The sequence below is a fragment of the Zalophus californianus genome, chromosome 2 (genome assembly GCF_009762305.2).
Source record: "Zalophus californianus isolate mZalCal1 chromosome 2, mZalCal1.pri.v2, whole genome shotgun sequence".
Lineage (NCBI taxonomy): Eukaryota > Metazoa > Chordata > Mammalia > Carnivora > Otariidae > Zalophus > Zalophus californianus.
Genome location: NC_045596.1, coordinates 196048183 through 196068236, shown reverse-complemented (window position 1 = coordinate 196068236; position 20054 = coordinate 196048183). Strand labels below are relative to the sequence as shown.

Sequence of the window (20054 nt, the reverse complement as noted above, 5' to 3'; positions counted from 1 at the left end):
TCTGCCAGGAATTAGGAGACCTGGTTTCTGGTTCCTGCCAGGACCATAGTTTTCCTCTGAGAGCCACAGAACCTCCTAATTTTTCATAAGAAGACAAGGTAATATATATATATATATATATATATATATATATATATATATATATGTGTAATCATAAATTTTATATGTAATACATACACTTATAAATATGAATGAATATATGCAAATACGTTGTGTTCATGTATGTTTACAATTGATCTCATTGATAGAAATCTATATTCATGTATATTCAGATCTGTGTCTCTATCTATAGCCAACTGTCTATGTCCCTTAGGCTGTTCACCAAATAGGTCTGGCTCCCGATGTTCTTGACAAAGTAGGATTTAGCTTTTGTATGATTGGGTAGAGCCATAAGACTTGCTCAGTTCATAAATTTTAATCAGAAGTGATGTGTCCTTTCCGGGCTGGAGCCCATAACTGACAATGTGGGATTCCTCAGCGCTCTTCTCTTTGACGCGGCAACCAGCCACGCTCATGGCAGAGGCTGTTCCGTCAGCCAGGGCCGGGCAGCTGCAGTAACAGCCATGATGGGTTTGTATCACTGAAGCAAGAATTAAACTATGACTCTTTCAAGATGCCGAGGTTGAGACCACAGCATAACCTGGCACATGCTGACACATGCGTAGGGTTGCCGGGTAAAATGTAGGAGATCCACTTGAATGTGAATTTCAGAAAAACAACATACTCTTTTAGTACAAGTGATTCCAAATATTGCATGGGACGTACTCCTACCAAAAAGTATTTGACGTTTATGCATAATTCGGTAAGTAAATTTATTCTCTGGGATTGTTGAGTATTTAATAAAAACATCATCTGGCAACAAACCCACTTAAGCTTGAGTCAAATGCCCCACTACGTACAACCTGAGTGACCTTGAACAAGTTACTTCATATCTCAGTTTCATTTGCGAGCCAGGGAATACTTACCCATAAATAGTGTTATGAAGTACGTGTGGGACAGGACATTAATAGTTTTTATTGTGATGTTTGGTAAGGAGTGAGTGGCCAATATCTCTGCTATTATTATTAGTGTTGTTGTTATTCACATGAAAATAATTTGTGAGCTGTCAAGCCCCTGTAAATGTTATCTATCACCATTACTACTTATGGGTTTACTACCAACTAGTTAAGAGCAATCTTAGGAAAATCATTTAAATTTTCTTAAGCTTCCCTTCTCCTTATTTGTAAAATGGAGCATGTAGTGCATGCTCTCCTTTCAGCTGTGATTATCACTCAGTTGTTGTATACTCCAGGGCATCTTTGGATCATGAGTCAATGTGGCTCTATTCCTCTCCACGGCCATCTGTCATAGCATCCTACCAGGAGGAGCCGTGGCTTACCTGATGTCATCTGAACAAGACACACAAGGAAGAGAAACAGAAGGAACAGTAGCTTCATGATGGGAAATCAATTCTTGGGATTGCAGGAGGAACTCCCAAAGCCCGATGGTGGCTCTTTCCTCAGTGTGCATCAGTGGGGGTGGGTGATCTGGAGAAAGAGTAAAAAACTCAGCTAGAGAGGGAAAGCTTCTATTCCCAGTCAAGATGTTTGTTCCTCGAGGGCCTGGGTGTGACTGGAGAATGTTTCATCTATGGACACATAGTTACAGATCCAACTTTCCTCCCCTCACAAAGGAAGATCTTTACAGTAAGTCAGCACTTTCTAGTTGATTTTCACTTCTGCTTATGACTCTGAGGCTTGGTGCCTTTTTTTTTTTTTTTTTGAGAAAAAAAATCACTAAAACACGGAATTCTTTTAGCAAATCATCTATCCAGCCATTCACTTTTATGGCGCGTCTCTCCACCTGACAGCTTCCCCTTTAGGAGTACCAAGAGAAGTCCCCTTTTTAGAAGTTAAAAAGGGAGAAGGAATTTTGTAAATGGAACTGATCTCTGCTTTTCTACTCCCAATAATTTCTTTTCTCTGCTACCCATTTAAGACAGAGTTGATTCATTCTAGGCAAGCTTTTAGAATGCCAAGCTCTTGCATAGATCAAACCAGGTGAGACTTTGGGGGCCAGAGTGTTAATACAGATATTGCATCAGAGTATCCTTGTGGGAAAGGAGTTAGGTAGTAGTGAAGTATACAAGGTAAACCATTGAACTATTCCTCTCCATCTCTCCCCTCTCTCCTTCCCAGCTTTGCTTCGTATTGTTTCTACGTCTCTTTTTCACCATACTGTGAATTTCTAAAGGAACAAGTCCTGTTGTATTACCTCCCATTCTCAGTACCTGGATCAGTGCCCTGGCATAGAGCGGGGAGCCAAATATTTGTTTAAATGAATGTGTGCTTGTGTGGATGAATGAAAACGTGGATGCGTGAATAACAAGATGGGGGAAGGAAATAAAGGAGGGAGGGAGGCAGGACGGACAGACAGACGGATGGATGAGAAGAGGACACAGGGAACTAGACTTCTCTGCTTATCTAACACTGGTCACAAAGGTCAGGGAGTCAAAAGATAGATGGCTACTGAGAGCAGACATCAGAGAAATCATCCAAACTCAGAAGTAAGCAGTGCTCTTTCGGGGAATAGAGACAAAAGAGTTTCACTTAATATTTAGAGAGCTTTGGGGTCGGATAGACGCCGGTTCAAAGTCTTTGCTCCACCACTCGCTAGCTGAGTGACCTTGAAATAACATTTCAAGCTCCAGTTTCTCCTTCTGTACACTTGATGATGGATAGAGTACCATTCTCCTAGCCCCATCATGGTAAAAGGATCTTAGGAGAAGTCAGTGGCTAACCAATACCTCTTTGCGCCGAGCGGTGTTTTAACTAGGATCACTGTCAGGGGTTTCAACCTACAGGGTGAGGAGGGATTTTTTAGGGTTCCAGAAATCATACAAGATGTTAGTTTCTTCCAACAACATCTGCAATGTCTCAGAAAAACACTGCAATTTAAAAACTCGAATTTGGCTATTGTGGTTTTGTTGAGCCCATGGAACTAGAAGCTTGTAGTGAAACTTTGGCCACTTTTGGCATGGAAGATAGACAATCTTGAAAAAGCACCTGGAATTGTAGGTCCATACACACAATTCCCCCTTGGATTTCATTTATTAAATGCAACTATTGCTTAATAAGTTTGCATAATTTAATAGAATAATATTTAACCTCTTTTGATCTTCAGTCCAGTAATAGAATGGGACAAATTTTTCTGGAATACCTATTACGTGCTAGGAATCTTAGAAATGATATCTTAGTTCATACAACTGCCGTGTGAGATAGATATTTTCCCTAAGCAAATAAAACAAATGCAGGTTGTGCATCTAGTGATGGAGCCTGGATTTGTACCCTTCGAACTTATTTTACAGACTTTCCTGCTGAAGAAAGCATGATGGCGTTTGCCAGATAAAGGAATGTAGCTACAGTAGGATACATAAGTGTGTGTGTGCGAGAGCCTGGGTACTTGTGTGTGTGAGAGAGAGAGGGAGGGCAGAGGGGGAGAGGGAGGGAGGGAGGGAGGAGAGGAAGAGCATAGCGAGGGGTTCCAATTAAAGGTTTTCTAAATTACCCTCTTCTATCAACAAAGAACATGTGGCACAGATCAGGCTGGTGCTCCCTGAGCAAGTTGACCAAATAATTCATCATCCAAACTGGGACACTTTGTAAAATGCAAGGGACTTATTACTAAATTATGCTGGAAAAACAGGCATATAAACTGGGGGCTGTCTCAGGCCATCTGAGGTATTGTTATCCTCTCTCTAAGAAAATGTCTTTGTTAATAAGCACACATTTCTTTGCTGACGGTCAGGAAAAGCCTCAAAGCTGATGGTCCTCCTACAGTGCTCTCTCATCCCTGTTCTGGAATGACCAAGAGCACATCAGCTGGCCACAAGGGGCTCCTAGGTCATGGCGACTGTTCAGGGCCTTGGCTTGTCTGTGCTACTCATCCTTTGCCCATTTTCCTCTCTCAGCCCAAAGGCTATGGGAGGATGAACCTTGGAAAAGACAGCAATCCCTCCGTACGTTTGGAAGTAACGACATCAACTTAATGAGTAAGCTTTTCTGACTTTATACTAAGGTGATACACACTTTTGCTTCTAACCAAACCCCATTCACAATCCTGTGCTGGTATAGACAGCATTGTCACAGACAATTATTAATCTGGGAGGAGACCCGAGAGGGGTCCCTTGCTTCCCATTCTTGGTGGTACAAGTTGATCCACCACCTCTAACCCTCATCACACTAAGATCATGTCAAATTCTTTTTGGAGAAAGGTTGGAGTATCAGTAAATGACTTCTTTAATATTTTGGCCCAGGTATAACCTGAGGGTCTGGTGAGGACCCATTAGCTTGCCTTATCCTAGAACGTCTCTGCTGAGCACGTCCCTCCACCCCTGTCCCCATCAAAGTAGCTTTCACTGCCCCACCTCTCTCCCATCTGGAAGAACTAAATCTGTTTCTGACATTTTGTGTTTGTCCAGAAACAACTTAGTGATCAAATGGTTCTGCTTTTGAGTCTTGTGATCTGCATTTGAACCTTTCACTAAGTAGAGATCTATTTCAGTTTAGCGATATTGACCTAAAAATTGAATAAGTGTTTGTAGTAATCTGTTTAAATAAGTCACACTTAATTCTACACCAGACGCTGTGAGGGTTTTACTTCCTTGGTCCCTGGAACATTACTTTTATAATAATACTAATAATTGCAATAATAATAGAAGAAGAAAAGATAGGCTGAAGGTTTTTGCCCGATCTCCAACACTTGTACACTGAAAGCCATCCTTTGTATCAATTCCCTAAATATCATGCAGATATTCCCATTCCTTCTTCGACCACTGATGGCTCTCTCCTGAAAATCTACCTTGCAGTTGGTTCCTCCACCGTTCACAGGCTGTCAGCTGCCTGGTCCTTCCAGCAGCTGGGAGCAGCTACCCATTGCCACATAATTAGGGGTCAGATCAACAATGGGCAGAGGGAGGGTTGGGGGAAGTCACGCAGGATGCATTGTGATCCCTTCCTGACAGGAGTCATTTTGGTGGGAGGAGGGGAATGAGCCAGATCTGAGTGGTATCAAACCCCCAGAGAAGGAGAAGAGGAAGTGGGGACTGTCTAGACACTCCTTCCAAAGGGTTTTGCTGAGAAACTAAGCAGAGCCCAAAAATTAAGAGCTGGTCAGTGATATAGTGTCAAAGAGAGTGCGTGTGTGTGTTTAGTCTTTATGGATTCAGTGGAGGGGGCAATGGGGAGAGCATTGTTCACGAGTAAGCAAGAGAAAGAAGAAGCAGGACCCAAGTGGAAAGGTTGGTCTTAGACCAGAGCACAAGCCCATTAGTTCATGATTCCCATAGAAAAGCCAGCCTCTTCTTGCTACTGTAATCAGAAAGGTATTCCTCCCGTGTGAGAGTCATAATAAGACACGTAGGAATGTTATGACAATAAAACATCAATAGATTTCATAGGGTAAAACTTGAAAGTTTAGAAAAAATTAAAATCCCCGTAGAGAAGACGATAAAAGTCCAGTAAACAGGAGAACCAAATCACATTTAAAATCAGATAAAGGCTACTCGATCATAAAACAGGCTAAAACTAAAGAATAAAGGGACACGAGTCGTCCGAGGTGTTACATCAAGATAACAAACAGGGCCAAGGAGATGAAAAGGAGGACAAGCTTGGGGCTGTTAGTTAATGAACAGGAATTCAGAACCAGGAGCAAAAATGGAAAATTTGAACTAGAAGTAGAATAAGGATTTTGGAAGCAAGGGAAAAGCTTGAGTGTCAGGAAACATAGAAAACACTCAAGTTTTGCTTTCAGAGCCTGGGCTAAGGAAAGCTGCTGAAGGGTTTCAACAAGATTAATGTTGAAAGTCTGATCTGTAAGATCCCTTTCACGTTGTTGCAAAGGAATTCTTGAGGGGGGGCGGGGGGGGAAGAGCTTAACGTGGCCCCTCAGACGAAGAGACCCTGGGAGACAAGAGCAGGATCCCGAGGGTGTGGTTTCACTCCCTTTCGCATGAGTCTTGAGGGGCAGGTGACACAGGGACACTCGGAGGGAGGGGACGTTGGCAGAGGCACCACGGGATTTTGTGTGAATAAATATAAAACTGTGTACGATCTTTTCAACAATGGTGGCAATCTTCCATTATTTTGTCTGTGTCATTAAATAAATCCAGGTGTCGGATCTCTGGTGTTAACACCTTGTATGCTCACAACATATAATTTTTAAGTAGAAAAATAAGACTTTGTAGTTTGAGACCTGAATACCTTAAAAACAACAAAACGCCATAGGAAACAGAGGAGTGACTTAGCACTGAGAATCCGAACCATTTATTCAGGGAAGCTTCTCTCCAAATAGGGAAAGTGAGATGATCATTTATAAATGCTGAGTAAGCATCAGCATTGAAGGCAACAGTGCCGGCCTTTCTCAAAAACAGTGCTGACTACTGGGTATTTACCCCAAAGATACAAATGTAGGGACCCGAAGGGGTACGTGCACCCCAATGTTTATAGCAGCAGTGTCCACAATAGCCAAACTGTGGAAAGAGCCAAGATGTCCATCGACAGATGAATGGATAAAGAAGAAGTGGTATATATACACAGTGGAATATTATGCAGCCATCAAAAGGAATGAGATCTTGCCATTTGCAACGACGTGGATGGAACTGGAGGGTGTTATGCTGAGTGAAATAAGTCAATCAGAGAAAGACATGTATCATATGACCTCACTGATATGAGGAATTCTTAATCTCAGGAACAAACTGAGGGTTGCTGGAGTGGTGGGGGGTGGGAGGGATGGGGTGGCTGGGTGATGGACATTGGGGAAGATATGTGCTACGGTGAGCGCTGTGAATTGTGTAAGACTGTTGAATCACAGATCTGTACTTCTGAAACAAATAACGCAACATATGTTAAGAAAAAAGAAAAAGAAGAAGATAGCAGGAGAGGAAGAATGAAGGGGAGTAAGTCAGAGGGGGAGACGAACCAGGAGAGATGATGGACTCTGAAAAACAAACTGAGGTTTCTAGAGGGGAGGAGAGAGGGGGGATGGGTTAGCCTGGTGATGGGTATTAAAGAGGGCACATTCTGCATGGAGCACTGGGTGTTATGAACAAACAATGAATCATGGAACACTACACCAAAACAAATTATGTAATATATGGTGATTAACATAACAATAAAAAAATTAAAAAAAAAAACAGTGCTGAGTTTCCATGTCCTTTACATCATGTAGCTCTGCCTCACCATTTCGTCTCACTGGGAGAGAATCACAACGGCACCCGTAGGACCAGAGCTGTCCCACAGGACTTTGTGATAACATCTCCATCTCCGATGCCCAGCATGGCAGCCATTGGCCACATGGGGCCATTGAGCACTTGAGCAGGTGTGACTGGAGCAGATGTGAATTAACTAAACTTTATATCCAAATAGCTGCCTCCAGCTAGCGTCTACGGTAACAGGCAGTGCAGGCTTAGATGCAAAGCAATATAGTGCTAATCTCAAGATTAGACGCCTCTTGGGAAACAGCCATTTCTTCTCCATTCTTGTTGCCTATTGGAGCGCCTGGCCCAATGTTGCCTCTTAGTATTTGCGAAGGAATGAGTTTATGATGGCCGTTTTCTATTTGTGTTTATTAACACTGTTGGGTTCTAGTTCCCCGTAGTTTGTGAGTTCCTCCCTTTGCTTGGGAGGTGACAGACTCATAGAATGCCACAGCTGGAAGATACATTAAAGGACTTCCAGTTCAGGAGAATCAAAGAGCTTGGTCGTTTGGCCATAATGACCGAATCTTTCAGGAGTGCTGTGTTGAGAAAGGTTCTGAGGCCACATTGAGACATCTCAGCAAGGAGTTGGAAGAATGTCACATTCGATGCATCACATGGTTGGGAGGTGGGGGGGGAAGGGGGGAAGGAAAAGGTGCTCCCCTGATCTATTTCTGCAAAACAAATCAGCCCCAAACCTAGCTCTTTTAAAACTTGCTTTATTATTATCACGCATGGGGTTCTAAAGATAAATTGGGATCAGCTGGGTGTCTGGGGCTCAGAGATGCTCATGGGTTGGCAGGCGGCTGGGGCAGGAACCATCTCCGGGCTCACGCGCATGCCTGGCACCTGGGCTGAAGGCTCCTCGCAGGGGCTGGAACAGCATCTGTTTCTCCACGGGGGTCTCTCGGGCCGCAATTTCAGAGCTGCCAGCCTTCTCCCACAGGACCTCCGGGCTGCCATGGCTCGTGTCCTGGGAAAGGGACAGCTGGGTGTGGCTTTGTGACCTCGGCGGCCCCGCGGTCACAGAGGCCTGCTGGGGTCCCAGGGGAGGGGAACGCAGACCGCGCTTCTTGGTGGGAGACCCGCATGGCTCTGGAAGAGCGTGTCTGGAAAAGACAATCTCCCACACGCAGAAGCCGAGCAGAGGCACGTGTGCCAGAAAACGACTCAGTTTTTAAAATGAAACCCAGAGGGGTTAACTGACTTTCCCAAATCATTCAAAACCAGCTCTGCCGCCCTGGCAAGAATCTGGAGTTGGGTTTGACCTCCTGGAATAAAGATGACAGGGTGGCTCAAGAACGTGCCCCGCCTGGCTGCTGGGACACCTGCAGCCTCACCCCTCCTGGGGCTGTGGGCTGTGGCCTTGGATGATGTGGGCTGTGGCCTCTGGAGGGAACAGGACAGAGAGTGCTCCGTCTTACTTCTGTTCCCTCCCTTAAACACTCTGCTCTACAGACAGGAGATGGGCAATGCCTAAGGCATCCTTCCCCACAGATCCCAAGGAGGATTTTCTTCATCAACGGTCAATTCCGTAAGAGGTAGCTGAGCAGACTCAATAAGAAAGAGTTGGCCGTAGTCTTTAAAACGAACGTATGTTTTTCCTTTTGTCTCTATACTTGCGACACTATAGGCTATTTATAGTTTTATCCACTTAAAAGATGAGGAAAGAGAGCTTTAAAGATTTTAAATCAGTCATTCATCTTTTTACTGCTTTATCTGACGCAAGTCATCATTGTGATGATAATGATAGTAATAGGACAGCTACACTTTATTGATCCCTTTCTCAGTGCCCAGAACTCCGCTTAGCTCTTTCCAAACAATACCCCAGTAAGTCCATATAACTGGCATGAAACCAAGTCAGCCAACCTCCTGGGATCAGCCTTTCTGTCTATGTCCGAACCACACACCTGAAGCTCTGTCTTCCATCCTTCATACGTGCAGGTAGGTAAATCCCTTTCTAATATTTCTTAGGATTTGCAGGTGCGCTTGTGCTCGCCTGACATCATACCCAAACCGCAGCTGCCTTCATCTTCCGCCGCCTCTGGGTCCTGCCTCTGTGTTCCTGAGGCAGCTTCCTCCTGCTTCTCACACTCAGTGTGATACAGTCCCTTGTTCCTTTGCTGAGATCCCACACCCCGAAGGCCATTGTATGGGACAGGGTTTTGTGGATATTGGAAACAATGGAAGGGCGGGGGGGGGGTGGTGGTGAGTCACTGCACAAAACAAAACAGAAAACAAGTTAGCAATAGACAATGACAGCCATTTACTGCCACCTCCTTCTCCAGACTCTCCCTCTGGCATCCCTTCTTCTGTTACCCCCCATAGGGCATCACATCCGCCACCCCAAATATGCCACTTAGACATACAGATTATTTTGAGCTGAAGGCAAATGAGAAATAGCAGGTGCAAAAAACAAACCAAACCAAACAAAAAAACCTCTCTCTCCTCTCCCACTACCATTTGCCCAAAAGCAAGCCTAGACTCTTCATCACTGAGGACTCTGGACTTTTACCAGCCCAGAGACAGTAGGAGAGGGAGAGGAATCTACATAACAAAACTTGCTAATATAACTCTTGTCGCCCATTGGTCTCCCCATCTAGTTACCTTCCCACAGTTTGCTGCCCTAAAAGCCCAAACTCCTTTTCCTTTGTCTTGTAACTTCTCTGCATTTATTGCTCTTCGTTGTGATGCTCTGTTAGCCCCAAATTCTAATCTCCCCTCAAACTTACTCATCACTGGGTTCCTCCCACATGTATGTGCACTGCACATATTAATAAATTGTATTTTTCTCACATCAATCTCTCTTTTATCAGTTTAATTTCCAGGGTCCCAGTTAAGAACCTAGGAAGGTAGAGAAGCGGGTCTTTCTTCCTCTCAATCCCTCGTGGACCTGAGTCCCTGGTGGTGTCTAAACAGTCTCCTCGTGAAAAACTTAACTTTTACTTTCGAAAACACAGATCCATTTAGCACTTATTTTCCTTTACCTCCATATTATGCATATGTCCAAAAACTTTGCTTTCAAAACCAAAATGTCTATTGGTTTGCTTAAACAATAGAGCAATTTTCTCAGTAAAAGTCAATCATTCGCCTGTTACCCAGGGATGAGTAAAATTGCTAAAAATCAGCATTTTTTCCCTCTTGACCCATTATAGAGCAATTATTTTTCCATATTACAAGTGAGGAAATAAATATTAGAGTCTAATCTTAATCTGTATTCATAAAACTCTCTGGAACACCATACAACCAGAATTACAGGAAATCGGTTCCCTGATTCTGAACAGTGATTTAGTTGGGTTTACATTTTATAAACATATCTTAGGGGAACAGCTTCTCTCTCTCCACCATAGTCTCGGCAGTGGGCTTTCTTTATTTCTGCTTCTGTCTTCTGCAGCACTTTTGTGTGGGGAAGAAACACCTGTCAATCTCTTCCCAGTTATGAAGGCATCTGAATGGAAAACAGAAGCCCCTGCTCCCGAGACAAGAAAAAGGAAGCAGAACCCTTCCAGAGAGACCTGAAAAGGGGAGGATAAAAATTTGTACATCATTTCAGGAAGACTCCAAGCACAAGTCATCATCGCTTCATAAATCCTTGAAGGGGCGCCTGGGTGGCTCTGTCAGTTAAGCATCTGACTCTTGGTTTTGGCTCAGTTCATGATCTCGGGGTGCTGAGATTGAGCCCCTTGTAGGGCTTCCCGCTCGGCAGGGAGTCTGCTTCCCCTCTCCCTCCTCCTCTAGCTCTCCCCAGCTGGTGCACTCTTCTCTCTCTAAAATAAATAAATAAATCTTAAAAAAACGATCCTTGGGGAAAGAGCTTCTTTCCCAAGAACAGGGCTCTATGGCCACAGTGATTTTGACATGGGTGTGACTTCTCGTAGGTAATTTTCTGACGAAGGGGCTGGCTCTGCTATATTCTTTCTTGAGGAACCAGATTGCTGGACATTCTGATTTGTGGCAGAGTGACTTGGACCACCGCATGTGTCCAGGTGGAAGCTTGTTGAGGGTTTTGTGCAAATGTGTGTCCACTCTAAAGAGAGTAAACTAGAGACCACTGAAAGTCAGTAGTTACCAAACACAGAAAAAGCAAGCAGGAGGCCATTTGTTTGCCTTTTTTGCCCCCAAATCATCTGGTTCGTTGAACCTTTGACCTTAGGTGAGAAGCAGAGATACAATGAAATTATAATTATTGATTTATAAACATTTGGTCATCTAAGTGCTATCACATGAACATAGCAAAGTTGTACAAACAAGAGATTTACAATATTTCATATTTCTGCTGTTTTTTCATATTTGTTCTTTCTCCTTCCTCCCTTCCTTCTTCCTTCCCTCCTTTTCTTTACCTTTTTCAGTCCCTCCCCCCTTTTTTTTTACTTTGATGACTGTAAAAGTCAGCCCAGAGTAAAGGAAGAGGGAGCAACCGAGGGATGCTAAAGCTCCCCCATGCTCAAAAAGATGTGACGGATAACAATATATTCCAGAGGATTTCCCATGGGAGAGACTACGTGGGGACACACATGGTAAAGTTTCCAAAATGTATCATGGGAGCCCTAGTCCTACTGTGAGTTTCTCCAGGTGGCCGAAAATCCCACTGTCTTATTCCAAAAAGATATAAAAGATAGCCTGGATTTCTATCCTTGGGATAAAATGAGTTCTATTTCTATTTAGGAAGGCACGGTCCTTAGGCTCTAAGCATAGGCCCTTTGGTCTTGCAATGAAGTAAGTCTCAACCCAAACTCTGAGAACTCCCTTGAGGTCTTCTACACCTTTCATGGTAAAGGGAGAGCGTTTAGTTTGAATGAATGGTTCAAATAATCTATTTAGCCCGGGGAAAATTAGTGAGAAATTTCCGTCTGCCCTCAAGTTATTTCAAGCCTCTTCATTCTTGGGTCCGTGTTACCTGGCATGGGCGACGAGAATAAAACTGGCAATATGAAGACAAGACAATGGATCCTCATGGTTGACAAACTCAGGGACCAGCCAAGGACGAAGAGCAAGGTGATTTTCTTTCAATTTTTGTAAAGATTAAGGGAACATGGTTACTGGCAGAAGTGGTGTTTGCAATTCTAGCAAAATTACATGATGATGAAAAGGCAGCGTCTTTCCTTCTAGTTCTCGGGTCTGGCTCTTAGAACATATAACACGTCCCCTGAGCCAGATGCAAAGAGGCATAGGGTCATACGCCCCAGAAACTGCTATCCTGCTTCCATGTGGGATGTAGAAAGCATATCCACAAAAGGATTCTTTGTGGCAGTGGATCTGGGTGGCAGAAAGCTAGGCTGGGTCTCTAGCAATCCTAGGACACATTGCCTGGGTTTAATCTGTTCCCATTGTGGTTCTTTTAGGCTCCCAATTTTCTGTTCTCTTCCCCAAGTGACAGAAGGCAGAATGAGGCCGGAATGGTGTTCAATTCAGTATGTCTGGGACATATTCAAACCTGGCCGTGAACCAGGACTTGGTCAGACCAAGAATCTCTATGGGCTCTCTTGGGAGTTTGGACAGGACAGGTTAGCTTTTGGAGCTGAGAGAAGGGAGGAAAAGTAGGTTACCTTCAATAGGTAAAGGACCCCACGACACCCGAATTTCCATATACTATTAATTTCATGTGAATAGCCTCTTAAATTCACCACTAACTACTATAGAGATGATGAGTTAGGGTGACATCTTGTTTCTCCTCTTCAGAGAAAGAGACTGTTGGGCCAAAGTAACTGGGTTGTCACCTTCTTAGAGTCTATGACACTTTCTATGCAAATGAGGATTCTAGGAATGTGCCTTTGTGACTTCAGGTTATTCCTGGAGTCTGATCAGTCATGTCCAGATCCCAGGTGACATTTGAAGGTGTTGAAGGCAATATAATGTTTTGTGTGACAGCAATTTGTTTTTCTTAGAGCAGCCTTTTGGGGGTATGTGATGAATTAATAATTAAACCTCCAATCGTAAGAATAAAGCTTCACTAGTGTAGCTTTTTTCCTTGTCATTTCTACCGGGGAAATGCTTTGTTGTGGGGGAGGGATCTTCTTGGAGATGTGAAATCACAGGACACAGCATGCCCTCCACCTCTGCCCAAGGCTGCACCTTTTCCAAATAAATCCAAACCGCGAGTCTAAAATAAACAGGTCCTTTTTGTAATGGTGAGCCCAGGGCCCCTACAAGGGAAGGAAATTTAACATCTGAACTGTAGGCATTTCTATGAAAAAAGAAACATGAAGTGAAATGTTCAGTTTTTGTAATTTTTTTTTCTCCACTAAGCAGTGCAGCTTTGGATCCTTTGTGTGGCTAATTTTATGCTCGAGTCCTGATTTTAAACTACTGTTTCATTTTTTTAATGGCACATGAGCACAGCCACATGTAAACTATTCTTAAAGCAAATAATAGCATCTCCTGTATTTTTAGTGAAACCTAAAAACAAGATAAAAAAGGCAAAAGAGCGTCAGAATTCCAAGCACTGTGTCAGAAAGACGACCTGTGTCATTGTCCCCTTGAGTAAGCCTGCAGGGGTTTCCCTCCCCAAGGCTGCGTTCATGTCAGTAAGACCTGAGTCTATAATTATTTGGGTACAGTTTTTGGACAGAGACTGGTGCTGCTGAGGTCGCAGGGGGTCCTTACTGTTGCAGAAGCAGCCGCCGGTCAAGGCTCTGATCCACAGCTGGGACGGGGTTTGATGAGGGCTCCATGGCAGGCCAGCTCCGCTCAGAGAGAGAAAATCTCCCCGAAGCTCTGCTGAGTCAGTCTCCACCATTGAAACAGAATCAGAATCAGAAACAGCCAGCAGGTGGCTATTTTTATCATTTTGTTTTCCAGCAAATTCAGTAGATGAAGCTTTGGGGCTGAGATGGGAGAAAAAGATGCAGTTGGAAGTGTAGGAATTGTCTAGCTAGAACCTAATATGTAAGTAGCTTATCATGGAAAACGGCCTTGGTTAAGAAACCTGTTGTGTGATGAGCACTGGGTGTTACACACAACCAATGAATCTGCTCCTCCCGCTCCCTCTCCCTCTCCCCCCTGCTCGTGCTTGCGCACGCTCACTCTTTCTCTCTTTGGCATGCTCTCTCTCAAACAAATAAATAAAATCTTTAAAAAATAAAATAAAAATTGCATCTATTTAAGGTATACAAAATGCTTTGATATGTATAGTGACATGCTTACTGCAGTTAAGCTAATTAGCATATCTCCCCACATAGTTACCATCCCTTGTGTGTGTGGTGAGAGCGCCTGAAATCTACTCTCCTAGCAAATGTCCTGGGTTCAATGCCGTATTACTAACTACAGTCATACGCCGGACACGAGATTGCTACTTACTCCTTTTACCTAACTACCACTCTGTACCCTTTGACCAACGTCTCCCCATTTCCCTCAGCAACCCGCCCCTGGTAACCACCATCCGACTCCGCTTTTAGTATTTGACTCTTGTAGATTCCACGAATCAGTGACATGCGGTTCTTTTTCCTTTCCTCTGTGTCTGTCTTATTCCACTTAGCATAATGCCCTCAGTGCTGTCCATGTTGTTGTAAATGACAGGATTTCCTTCCTTCTAATGGCTGAATAGTATTCCATTGTGCGTATAGCACAATTCTTTATCCATCCGTCCGCTGATGGACATGTAGGTCGTTTCCATACCTTGGCTATCGTGAGTAATGCTGCAGTGAGCATGGGAATGCAGATAGCTCTTCAAGATTTTGGTTTTGTTTCCTTTAGTATATACTCAGAAGTGGGATTGCTAAATCACCTGGTGTTTCTTTTTCTTGGGGAACCCGCTTACTGTTTTTCATAGCGGCCATATCAACTTACATTCCTATTAATAGTGTACCAGAGTTCCTTTTTCTCTACACTCTTACCAACATCCGTTTTGTTTTTCTATGCTAGCCATCCTGTCAGGTGTGAAGTGATATCTCATTGTGGTTTTGATTTGCATTTCCTAATGATGAGTGCTGCTGAGCATCTTTTCACGTGTCTGTTGACCACACAGAGGCAAAGAAACAACAAAATGAAAAGGCAACCTACAGATTGTGAGAAAATGTTTACAAACCATATATCTGAGAAGGGGTTGATATCCAAAATATACAGGGAAAACATACAACTCAACAGTAAAACAACATACAATCTGATTTGAAAAATGGACAAAGGACTTGAATAGACATTTTCCAAAGAAGAAGTGTACAAATGGCAGTTGGAATTTTGAGGCTGATTTGCTTAGAATGTGTAGTTGCTTTTGGTAGCATATCTTAAACTTAAGAGAAAAAAGGGGGGAGGGGCATGGCCTGACCTTCTAAGAGATAATGAGGGTGTGAATTATAGTCACCTTGTGCAGACTCTTTGTCTAAATCACCCCAAGATGTATAAATGTTCTCATTTTCCTGCCTGCCAAAAGGGAGTGTGTATATCTGAGCATCTTGTGATTTCTTTTTTTTCCTTTTTCCCCTTTAATGAACCTAATTAAAGCTCTAACAATGTTATGATCCTCTCAAAGACGACAATGTGTCCATTTTCTTTTTTTTCACTTTTATCCTTTCTACTTTGGGTTTACCTCCCTTTGTTCTAGTTCCTTAGGGTAGAAATCTACATTGTTGATTTGTGAGCTTTACCCCTGTCTATCTTAAAAGCATTTGATGTTATAAATTTCTCTCTAAGCACTGCTTAAGCTGCATTCCCTCAAATTTTGGTACGCTGTTTTCATTTTTGATCAGTTTAAAATATTTTCTACCTTCTCATGTGATTTCTTCTTATACTTATATTAGAAGCATGTTGATTAATTTCCACATATTTGGGGATTTTTCCAGATATCTTTCTGTAATTCATACCTTCGTAAATTCCACTATGGACAGACACAGTGTATATCTGAATAATGTTAAATTGTTTTCAGTTTTTGAGACTTGTTTTATAGCCCAGTAGGAGCTATACTGCGTGACATTTCAATGGATTCTGTGATTATTGGGTAGAGTGTCCTATAAATTTCAGTGAGGTCACACTGGATGATATTGTTGCTCATGTCTTCTGTATTATTCCTGATGTTTTGTCTGCTTTTCCTTTTCGTTACAAGTGAGGCGTGGCAGTACCTAACTGTAATTGCTTAGGTATTGGTTTCTGCTCTCATTTGTTATCAGTTTTCCTTTAAGACTTTTGGGACTTTGTTACTAAGAGCATTCTAATTTAGCATTAATATGTGTTCTTGGTGAATTAACCACTTTATAACTGGGAAAAATACCTTTTCTTATCTCTGGTCATACTCCTTCTAAAATATACTCTGATTTATAGGCAATTAGCCAACAAGGCCAATTCTGTTTTCTTTAGATCAATGTTTCCTTAGTATATCTGTTTCCAGTCTTATTTTTAATCTATCTTTGCCTTTCCATTTGACACCTCAATTGGGTTTCTTATAGAGAGCATGTATCTTATTTTTTAAGAAGCTGACAATCCTCCCTTTGAGACAGAATCTTGGCTGCTCCCTTCATTCCATCCCACAGAGCCAAATTTCCATCTGGCATTAATTTTCTTCTGACTGGAGAATTTTTTTTTTTTTTTTAGTAGTGCAGGTTTCCTGGTAAGGAATTTTCTTAGCTTTTTGTTGTTGTTGCTTAAAAAGTTTTACCTTATTTTTTAAAAATAGACTTCATTTTTCAGAGCAGTTTAAGTTCACAACAACACTGAGCAGAAGGTACAGAGATTTCCCACATACCCTCTGTCTTCACACCTGCAAGGCCTCCCTCAGGATCCATATCCTCCCAGAGGGTGCATCAGTTACAATTGATGCACCTGCATTGATACATCGTTACCACCCAGAGAAGTTCCAGAACAGTCCTCTCCAGAGCTCAACAGCCCAGTTTCAGATGCAATCCCTTTCTGAGGGCTCTCTCCGCGTTGCTGTGGGAAGGCACATGTCTCAGCCTGTGAGTTCCTGGAATTATCCATCCAGTCCCTTTGGGGTGTTTTTGTTTTCCTCTGGGCTTGCCAAGTTTCACCCGAGGCGTGCTCAGACCAGCACTGAGCCACGATTCAAGAGAGCCCTCTGCTGCACGTGGGCACTCCACCCCCATCCAGATGCCCCCTTTCAATTTTCCGCACCGAGATCGGGGGTCTCGTGCTGCCCGAAACTTGAATCCATCTCTTGGACTCAGAAGGATCGCTGGTCTGCTTGGGTTCTCCTGCCCGTGCTTTGGCCTGGAGCCTGCTTCCCACAGGAGACCGGAGACAAGGGGTCTCGCTCATGTGGCCCCTGCCTTCGCGGCCGTAACCACACACTCTGGCTGTGCAGTGTCTAGAAGGGTTGTCTCACACCTCTGTCTGCTTCCCTAGTTGCATCCTGTCGGAGGGCAGTTCCCACAGCAAGTTCATGCGTTTTGGATGGCAAGTGCGATCCAGGTCCCATCTGCTCCCCTCTTCCTGACAGCCCGGTTCTCTTGCTTTTCCATAGGGCTGGTGTGTCGGGGAAGATGGACCTCCCACGGCATCTCCGGAAATCCTTCCATATCAACATCGAGAGGACACTGGTTAGTAAACTGCAGGGACCCAGACCCCTGGAATGTACAAGAAACACTTTCTGAGCAGCTTTTACGCTCAAGGCACTTTCCTAGGCCTGCCCGAAATGATTAAGACAAAGTCCTTGCCCTTAAAAATGATGCAACCAGTTATGGAGATTGGAAGTATGCAAATGGTACAAGGCAGCGATCAAACAAAATTCATAGAAGGAGCATTCAGTCAGAACCCTGCAGTGTATCAGAGGAAAGCTCCTATTGTTTTGGGAAAGCAGCTTTGTTCGTAGGGAGGCGGTAGGATTTGCTATGGCCCCCGGGGTGGGGGGGATGGGTTAAAGTTCAGAGGTGAAGCTGGAAGGGTGATTAAATGCCCCATAGGGGAGGTCAGAGAGAGCAGAGGCACGGGTGACAAGAAAGCCATGGGAATATTTCAGGAGGAACAGGGAGTCCAATCTCACCGGGGTACATAACTTGCAAAAGAGGAGTTAAATCTGATAACACTTGGAAAATAGGTTTAGACCCCTTTGAGGATTCCTCCAGAGATTATCCTGCATTTGAATTAAAGGTGAGTCCATGAACGCTTTCCCAGTTATCAGTTTGGTAACAACTACCACAATAACGAGAATTTAAAAAGAACAATCAAGCTTCTAATTCTTTTGAAAAAAATATTTAATTTGATTTTTCTTCTATAAACTTCCAGGAGGCATTTTCACACTTTACAACGTTCCCAATCACGTTTTGGATTTTTTTTTTTTTTTATTTCTTTCTTCGGCAGCATTTTCGGCCCGCGGAAGAACAGCGGCCTATCTGCTCCTCCTTTGGAAGGCAGCTAAGCAAAGCGCACCGACCACTCCTTATTCTGCAGTAATACTTCTGCAGGGTATTTATAATTCCTCCATTTCCTGCAAGGAATAAACAGAACACGCGGGAAGGCTTTAGTCCAAGTATAAGACTTTTGAAATTCCCCAAATAACCGATCTGTTACCTTTCTTCTGTTCTTCCCCTGCCCCTCCACCCCCTTCACACTTGTAGTTGGGGTCGGGTAGTTGGAAAGTGAATTCAGTTATACTCCTGGTTGTTTACCTCATAGGGATGAACACATACATACCTTTCTTTAAATTAAGAAATGAGAAAACGCACGGTATAAAGATACTGGTTTGGATTTGGTGGATACCAGTTTGTAATTTCCTTTATAAATACAATATTATTCTGATCACTATCCCCAGGGAATTGTTTTTCTTTTATTTTAGGGTGTTTTCTTTCTTTTTTAAAATTACTTTTTCCTTTCTCTATAAAATTAGAAGTGAAGTAGAGGAAGGATTAAGCGACCAACTGACCTGTGCTTCTAGGGGCCACAACTCAGCTGAGGACCATGGTGGCGTTGGGGGGTGGCTGTGGCCACCAGGCACACGGGGGCTGCTGGGGACCGCGGTGGCGTTGGGGGGTGGCTGTGGCCACCAGGCACACGGGGGCTGCTGGGGACTGCGGTGGCGTTGGGGGGTGGCTGTGGCCACCAGGCACACGGGGGCTGCTGGGGTCCCCCAGGGTTCGCAGCCGCCCAAAGTCTCTACTTGCAACCCCTAAGGCTAGTAACTGGAAATCTGTCCTTCTGATCTCAGATTTAAATCCATCTTTCCTGCTGGGGTTAAAGTTTTTGTTTCACTTTCTTTATGTCTCACGAGCAGCTAAGGTTCGTCCCTTTCCACGAAGGGGTGGTCTTTGTGAGCTATTTAGTCTCTGAAAAGATTGGGAAAACGGCTTCAAGATCCTTGAGACTCTCACCAGAAAAAAGAAAATGGTGATGTCTGTTCCCATACAACAAATCTGCCTGGTCTGAAGTTCCCGAGGAATGGAAAGGGACTGCCGCTGAATGACATATTTGCAATTCCTTCAACCCTCTGGCCTCCCAACCCATCTTACCTGGAACGGGCATCAAGAACAGGAAGGGCAACAGGAGGAGGAGGTAATAGATCCTCATGGCCGACAGGTTTCGCAGCGCACTGAGACTGGATGGCAGGGTGTGCTCGTCTACTTTATAAGGATTGCAGGACACACAGCCATAGGTACAAGTAAGCAGCGGCTGCAATTCCTGTAATAGTACAATGATGACAATATGACGTGTTTCCTGATGCTTCATGCCAGTTCTCTTACCCCACAGGCCACGCCCACTCACCCTGAGATAATTGCAAACCTAAAGGGTGAAGCAAGGCTGATGTGAGCACGCAGCTATCCTGATGCCCTCTAGGCTCCAGGAGTGCGTCCAGGTCTGGCTCAGAGCTGCTTATAGGTATAGGTGGCAAAGACCCTCTCCTCTTGGGAGCATTCCCAGGGCATGTAGTTGGGAGCTGCCTTGC

At 43.8% G+C, this 20054-nt stretch overlaps 1 protein-coding gene across 1 annotated transcript; it reads right to left on the bottom strand.

Moving 5' to 3' along the window:
* Positions 1–18353: 18353 nt before the first annotated feature.
* LOC113925062 (beta-defensin 103A-like) lies at positions 18354–19782 on the bottom strand. Its single transcript, XM_027599577.1, has 2 exons — positions 19621–19782; positions 18354–18602 (listed from the first exon to the last, which is right to left on the bottom strand). Exons 1-2 carry the CDS (start codon positions 19676–19678, stop codon positions 18457–18459), a joined length of 204 nt encoding a protein of 67 aa, XP_027455378.1. The 5' UTR covers positions 19679–19782; the 3' UTR covers positions 18354–18456.
* Positions 19783–20054: the final 272 nt, after the last annotated feature.

Excerpts from the sequence above, each read along its gene's own strand:
- LOC113925062 (XM_027599577.1), bottom strand. The coding sequence starts at position 19,678 with ATGAGGATCTATTACCTCCTCCTCCTGTTGCCCTTCCTGTTCTTGATG. Across the intron at positions 18,603-19,620 it reads GTTCTTGATGCCCGTTCCAG|GAAATGGAGGAATTATAAAT; the intron begins GTAAGATGGGTT and ends TATTCCTTGCAG.